At 35.3% G+C, this 7,556-nt stretch overlaps 1 protein-coding gene, 1 long non-coding RNA gene and 1 pseudogene across 2 annotated transcripts; 2 read left to right on the forward strand and 1 right to left on the reverse strand.

The window, feature by feature from the left end:
- LOC104726847 (microtubule-associated protein RP/EB family member 1B) lies at window positions 1,254-3,922 on the forward strand. The gene is made up of 8 exons (XM_010445797.2): window positions 1,254-1,667; window positions 2,413-2,481; window positions 2,567-2,653; window positions 2,763-2,869; window positions 2,967-3,100; window positions 3,185-3,261; window positions 3,359-3,472; window positions 3,622-3,922. Exons 1-8 carry the CDS (start codon window positions 1,560-1,562, stop codon window positions 3,787-3,789), a joined length of 864 nt encoding a protein of 287 aa, XP_010444099.1. The 5' UTR covers window positions 1,254-1,559; the 3' UTR covers window positions 3,790-3,922.
- Window positions 3,920-4,714, forward strand: LOC104726848. Its single transcript, XR_758096.1, has 3 exons — window positions 3,920-3,948; window positions 4,046-4,159; window positions 4,309-4,714. It is a non-coding gene; the product is annotated as an uncharacterized LOC104726848 (long non-coding RNA).
- LOC104729042 lies at window positions 4,745-6,797 on the reverse strand (annotated as a pseudogene).

Consider the following 7,556-nt stretch of genomic DNA (forward strand, 5'->3'; position numbering starts at 1 on the left):
TTCGATTTTCAGGTGGATACATCAGCAAAATACGTTGGTCACTCGGCCTTTGATGACACCTATAGCTACTAGTTCATGCTGGTTGTATCTTGAATATCGTGACTAGTGTATCATTTACTTCTTCTTTTTTTTCTTTCTTTCTCCTTTTTAGTTTCCAAGTCTTATGAAGTTTGTTGTAACTGTTGAGGAGAGTTTTAATATTAAAATAAAAGTTTCTGCGTAGATAATTTATATATATTCGTGTAGTAATAAGATCAGAGCACATAACTCTGGACTAGGTAAATGTAACTCAATTAATTAGAACAACTATGGCAGTAAGCTAACTATTTTATCCGACAAATGATCAGAAATGATGTGTTGGTATCGTAGCTCACGGGCACAATGGATTTATATATTTGGAGTCATTATGCCGTCCCAAGCTCCATTTATACTAATTAGTCCACTTCGAATAACTATAGTTTACAGAAGTGAGAGGACCTTTAAAACAAGCAGAAATGGTAAAGCCAAAATGATATAGAGAGCTGTAAAGAGAAAAGAAGAATCTACTAGTTGCAGCATAGCTAAGATTTATTCGTGTTTCTATGATTCTATCCACGTTACCATAGCTTATTTAATTCTATTACATGTGAAGCCCTGTCACGGAAATAAATACAATGGTTACTTTTTCATCCTCACAAAACAAAAAAATGTATAATTTGGTGTCGAATTCTTTTGTCATATTAAAACGGTTTTCTTTTCTATTTGTTGACAAAAGAAATTGATTTTCTACCTTACATATTATATCGTATTAAAATTAGACATTTAATTTTATGCAGCACACAACTCCAAAAAAAAAAAAACATAAAAGTAACAAAAAAAGAAAGAAAGTAGTGTTATATGTTACCTTAAAAATGAATATAATACCATGTTACTAGTAGTAAACTAGTAAGTAAAAAGACTAAGGCCCCCACGTGAGAAGCTAGCGTTACATATTAGTATTACAGTCCAAATCAGCATTCGTTATAAATTGTGACATTAGCTGTAACCGAAACGAACCAAGAAGAAGTTAATGCATCCTTTTTCCTACATTAAAAAATCGTTTCTTTTTCTTTTTCAACATTATATATTTCATACCTTAACTAAAAAAAGTCTTAAACCCATGCTTAGTCTAATAAAGTTTTTTTTTTTCAACAAACAATCTAAAATAAGTTTAATTAACTTAAAAAATAAAAATAAATCAATCTCTGTCTTTTGCACTTGTTTCTCTATCTTTTTAAGACCTTCGCTTCTCCGTCGTTTTCTCTGCTTCAGTTTCTTTCTCTTCCAAAGAAGCAACAAAACCCAAAACAGATCGAATCAATTTTTTTTTCTTAAAAAGAAATTATCTTTTCTTTTTTTTTTTCTTAATTAAATTTTTTGTGGGGGGTTTCAATTTCACCTAACCTAATTGATTCTCTCTTTTCCCTTTTAACCTCTCCATTGCGTTGCATCTGAGTTTCCCAATTGAAACAAACACCAACCAACAACAACAAAAGAGAGGATTTTTTTTTAATTGTTCCTAGAGAGAAGGATTCAAGAACATGACGACGAACATTGGGATGATGGATAGTGCTTACTTTGTTGGAAGGAATGAGATTCTGAGTTGGATCAATGACAGGCTTCATCTCAATCTCTCTCGTATCGAAGAGGTTTCTTTCTTCTTTCTTCTTCTTTTTTTTTGATTGGTTTGGATTTTGTCTATCATCTCTGCATGTGTGTGATTTCTTCATTGTGTAGCATTGTCAATTGAATTGATTCATAAAAGGACGTGCCTTTTGGTTTTAAAAGGGTCTTCTTTTGATAATGTCGGTGGCTTAAGACGATTTGATTTATGACAAGATATGTATTGTTGTTGTTGATCTGGTGTGCTATTTGGGGGGAAATTATACGATTTTGATTTGTGTTTCTCAAGATTTTTTGTCGGTGAGCTGCTCTCACTCTGAATTCTTGAATTGAGATTCCAGACAAACCAGTGAGCTATTTGACAGTCTAAAAAAGAATTCTTTTTGTTTGAGTTTCTCGTATATAATCTGAAAATGGTTCTGTTTGATGGGTGTGTTAAGATGGAACTACATTGATGATCAGTGCTTCAGCTATTGGAAGCAACACATTTGTCTAGTTGTTGATCGGGTTCTTTTTGTTTGTTTCAAGTTTTTGGCTTTCACAAGAGTATGTTGTATACATTTGTCAGTTTCGTTATTGGAAAGGCTTCAATGTCCCTTAAGATGATCATGAAATGTGTTGGTGGCAGTTTCTTTACTTTAGATATTGCCTTTAAATCAGGACTTTTTTTTTAGTTTATAGTCTTGCAAACAAGCATTTAAACTGTTTGATTTTGTCTTGCTTGTGAGACTGTTTGTTTTACCTAAGTGGCTATGGTGTGGGTTTTTATAGGCTGCATCCGGTGCTGTGCAATGTCAAATGTTGGACATGACCTTCCCAGGAGTTGTGCCAATGCACAAGGTGATTTTTTCACTCGGCATCTCTTCTTTGTTTCCTGCAATCGTTTTTGTTTCTTTGCAGAGCGGTCTAAATCTCTCACTTTTAGGTTAATTTTGAAGCAAAGAACGAGTACGAGATGATTCAAAACTACAAGGTCATGCAAGAAGTCTTCACCAAATTGAAGATTACAAAGGTAATTTCTTACCTTTGCTTGAGATAAAGATTCTGTGTGTGCTATTATTGCTTTCAAAATATGTATATCACTCACAATGTTGTTTGTCTTAATGGGGGAAATACATCAGCCACTGGAGGTCAACAGGCTTGTAAAAGGCCGGCCACTAGACAACTTGGAGTTTCTACAATGGCTGAAGCGTTTTTGCGATTCTATAAACGGCGGCATTATGAATGAGTATGATGGACTTCTCCACCTTCCTTGTTGTCATTTCTTTTCTGGATTATTAACTAAAAGTCTTCTAAACGGCACTCTAATGGTTTTATCGTTGTAGGAATTATAATCCAGTTGAACGAAGATCAAGAGGTGGCAGAGAGAAAAGTGTAAAGGGATCTAGTAAGATCTCAAAGTCATTGCAAACAAACAATATGCATCATCCTCCTGTGACCACTTCCAACAAACCATCTGGTCAGTCATTTGATTTAAGCTTCTCTTATCCTATTACTTGCCTATCTAATTATGAAATTTCTCAACGTTGTTGATAACACCTAGGTCCCAAGCAAGCAAAATCACATGCAATCGGAGGTGGGAGCAACTCATCAGCCGAAGTGCAAGCTCTGTCAAAGGAGGTAATCAGCATCTAATCATCCCTTTTAACTGTTCGGTTTCATTCTTTTCATGTTAATGAAAACAAATATGTAATGAAAGTTTCTTTCACAATGCCAGATAGAAGATCTCAAGGTCTCGGTCGATCTCTTGGAAAAAGAAAGAGACTTTTACTTCTCTAAGCTCCGGGACACAGAGATACTCTGTCAGACTCCTGAACTCGAGGATCTTCCGGTAAATGCAATATCAATACCTTCTTTTTTTCTTTTTTTTTTTGTCAAAATACCTTCTTTTTTTTTATGTCTTTGTTTCTCTTCGTTTGGACTCAAATCATTGAGAATCTGAACAATATATGTAATGTTGAAACCACACAATATGTGCAGATAGTGGTAGCAGTCAAGAAGATATTATATGCAACCGATGCAAATGAATCTGCACTAGAAGAAGCTCAAGAGTGCCTAAACCAGTCTCTGGGACTTGAGGCTGATGAGGAAGAAGGAAAGGAAGAGGAAGAAGAAGAAGAAGCAGCAGCAACAGAGACCCAAACTTAAAAGTTGTTGATAAATAAAAGTAGAGAACAACGATGGTCCATTGCCTTGTCTTAGAAGATAAATCACTTGGAGTCGGAGAGAGTGTTTTTCACAATATTACCGTAACCGGTTTTTTTGTTTAAAAGTGAGNCAGCCGAAGTGCAAGCTCTGTCAAAGGAGGTAATCAGCATCTAATCATCCCTTTTAACTGTTCGGTTTCATTCTTTTCATGTTAATGAAAACAAATATGTAATGAAAGTTTCTTTCACAATGCCAGATAGAAGATCTCAAGGTCTCGGTCGATCTCTTGGAAAAAGAAAGAGACTTTTACTTCTCTAAGCTCCGGGACACAGAGATACTCTGTCAGACTCCTGAACTCGAGGATCTTCCGGTAAATGCAATATCAATACCTTCTTTTTTTCTTTTTTTTTTTGTCAAAATACCTTCTTTTTTTTTATGTCTTTGTTTCTCTTCGTTTGGACTCAAATCATTGAGAATCTGAACAATATATGTAATGTTGAAACCACACAATATGTGCAGATAGTGGTAGCAGTCAAGAAGATATTATATGCAACCGATGCAAATGAATCTGCACTAGAAGAAGCTCAAGAGTGCCTAAACCAGTCTCTGGGACTTGAGGCTGATGAGGAAGAAGGAAAGGAAGAGGAAGAAGAAGAAGAAGCAGCAGCAACAGAGACCCAAACTTAAAAGTTGTTGATAAATAAAAGTAGAGAACAACGATGGTCCATTGCCTTGTCTTAGAAGATAAATCACTTGGAGTCGGAGAGAGTGTTTTTCACAATATTACCGTAACCGGTTTTTTTGTTTAAAAGTGAGCCGAACCGAATTTGCTCCGTCCTAAATTTGAAAGATTTATCTGATGGGTTTTATTTGTATCACAATGTTTTTACTAAATGTGTTCCGATAAGTAAAATTAAAATTACATTATAGTTACAGTATATAGTTCTAAGTAAATTTAAGCTTCCAAGTGCATGATGCTTTCTCTCCTACCCATCAACATGATATGCATGTACGTCTTACTATCCCATGTTCCTCTGATTTCAACCTTCCTCAAATCATTCTTTTGCATATCATAATAGAGAAGTAATAAGGGGAAGACATCGGTTTGGGAGCTAAGATTACCTCCCCGATTTGAGTTGCACCTACCACCCTAAGACATCGGTTTGAGTTTGGTTGGTTCGGTTTGGTTCTGTTTAAATGCCCACCCCTAATTACTAGTCTTACTACACCTATAGTCCTATTGTTGTTAGTTGATTAAATACTACAGTGTTTATGTTTGTTAACAATTGTATGTACCAACTGGGAGTTCAATTCTCTAAAACCTCATGATACCTAAAGAAAAAAAAACATGCTAAAAATCACTAAAATTTATAAAATACTCTATCTGATTCAAAACATAAGATGTTTTAGTTAGCGAAAAATACGTAGATTAAAAACTAAGACTTTTATTTTTTAAAAGGTCAACCAATCACAAAAAATAGCATAATATAAATATGAACAATCATAAAATTAAATAAATATATAATTTGCTTAGAAACTTGAAAACATATTATAATATGTAAAATAAAATAAAAAAATTTCTAAAACATCTTGTATTATAAAATAAATGGGAGTATAAAATAAATAAATTGTTTTATTATATCATTAATATATTAAAAAAATAGATATCTGGCTTGGCAATTTTATAATAAACAGTTTCACTGTATTATTATAAGGCAAAAACAATTGAATGTTGATAAATCATTTGCACCCGGGAAGAAAAAAAAACAAGTAATGGCATTCAAATTTCCAAGTGCATGATGCTTTCATAATTATCCAGCGTGGCGTAAATGTACGACTTACGAAACCAGCAGCAGTCCCGTATTCCTCCCACTTGAACCTTTCTGAGATGATTCTTTTGCACATCATAATAGAGAAGGTAATAAGGGGAAAACTGGGTGACATGATAACCTCGCCTTTGGAGTTGTACCTTCTACATAAATGTCATCAACTAAATGCATCTGACTAGGCTGCAAACCCAGAGATTTCCTCAAACATTTCCCAGCAGCATCTTCCAAGATCCATAAATCCAACAAACCCTTTTCTTTGAAATAGGTATGATCAATAATAGTTGGTTTTCCACAATACTCTATGATGCCCATAAACGTCTCTGACCCACCAAATTTATACAACACATCAGGTACTTGGATCATATTGAACTCTTCAGACCTAACGTCAAAACTGAAAACGATACGGTAAGATATATCAGTAGAAGCCAAATAATATATAACTCCGTTGATGCACGATGGTTCTCCAAATATAGGTTTATGATGTTGATCAAACTAAATTCTTTTCCAGAAACCTTGGGGCTCTAGTACGAAGACCCAATGCTCCGAAGTTAAACTCTCAAAATCGTCTGAGAATATCACAACCGTGCAGAGTACTTTGTATTGATCGAGGACGGGATCGTATCCCAAACAGTAGCTGATCTCCTTACGTAAACCTCCTTGAGCAAACATGTTGTAATTGACGGCCGGTAAGGTTACGCTCTGTCTGGTGGTGGGATTATAGATGCACGCTTTTGCGCAAACGGTGTATAAAATCAAGCCGCGAAGAGCCACCAAGTAGTGTCCTCCCACCCCTAGCATTGTCAAATCTAGGTCGAAAGACTCATCACTACTAGACGATGATGAGAATGAGAATGGTAGCAGTAAAGACTCCTCATCAACCTTGTCCACGAAACTCATGTATAGACGAGGTGGTCGCGGTTGGGATGCCACCGTAAGATAACGATTGCTAAAATATCGAGAACGGATAAGAGTAGACCATTGCTTTGAGACGCACTTGAACCTCATCAGCGATTTAGCAGGCAATCTAGTCAGGATCTCGATCAAAAGATCCAAAGGAACCCTTGGCGCGACCAAATCGTCTCCACGTGATCGTATTCTTCTTCTTCGTCCTCGTCTCATCGCCTTTAACGACCTCTTCTTCCATTGAGAATACAGAGTCAGAGCTGTAAATATAGCCATAACTATTATTACAATGTCTAATGATTTACAAGCGCCTACAAACTTTTATATAATTTATAAAACCCTATTCATTAATTTAATCAATCATATAAGAGCAGGGAATTTAAAGAGCTAGGGGACTTATATCTAAAACCCTATAACCTAGAGAGGCGGTTGGGTCGTTCAGAGGCGGTTGGGTCGTTCAGTGATAACTAAAATAGTAGTATATGTTTGTGAGCTTTTTCCTCAAGACCGGCCCTTCTAATGTTTTTTTGTTTTTGTTTTTTTTTTGCTTTAACGGGCCGAATCCCTTCTAATATATGATTTAGTTATGGACATATGGGATTTCTAAATTAAATAAACACTGACCTAATAATTCTATTGAAGAAAATAAAATACTAAATTGTTACGTATAAAAAACGTGTTCCGGCCGTGGCGATCTGAAAGTAGACCTAATAATACACACACACACACTCAATTTCGAGAAGCAAACGGATATATTCTAAGGGTGTGACAAGTTAAGAAGAGAGAGAGGGCAATGACGGTCTAGTAGATATAGATCACTTTGGAGAGGGTGATCACAGTATTTCTACTATTATGTAATAATTAACTGGGCCTATATCGTTTATGGGCTTCTGAATCTGATACATACATACATATATATATATATATCTCTTGGTGTAAACATGTTAATAACAACTTAGAGATATATTGATTGCGAATGCGATGATATTGATTAGGTGAGTAAACAATTAATCTAATATAATCCCCCCCCCCCCC

Source organism: Camelina sativa, chromosome 11 (genome assembly GCF_000633955.1).
Source record: "Camelina sativa cultivar DH55 chromosome 11, Cs, whole genome shotgun sequence".
NCBI classification, from domain to species: domain Eukaryota; kingdom Viridiplantae; phylum Streptophyta; class Magnoliopsida; order Brassicales; family Brassicaceae; genus Camelina; species Camelina sativa.

Excerpts from the sequence above, each read along its gene's own strand:
- LOC104726847 (XM_010445797.2), top strand. The coding sequence starts at position 1,560 with ATGACGACGAACATTGGGATGATGGATAGTGCTTACTTTGTTGGAAGG. Across the intron at positions 2,870-2,966 it reads AACGGCGGCATTATGAATGA|GAATTATAATCCAGTTGAAC; the intron begins GTATGATGGACT and ends TTATCGTTGTAG. Across the intron at positions 3,262-3,358 it reads TGCAAGCTCTGTCAAAGGAG|ATAGAAGATCTCAAGGTCTC; the intron begins GTAATCAGCATC and ends TCACAATGCCAG.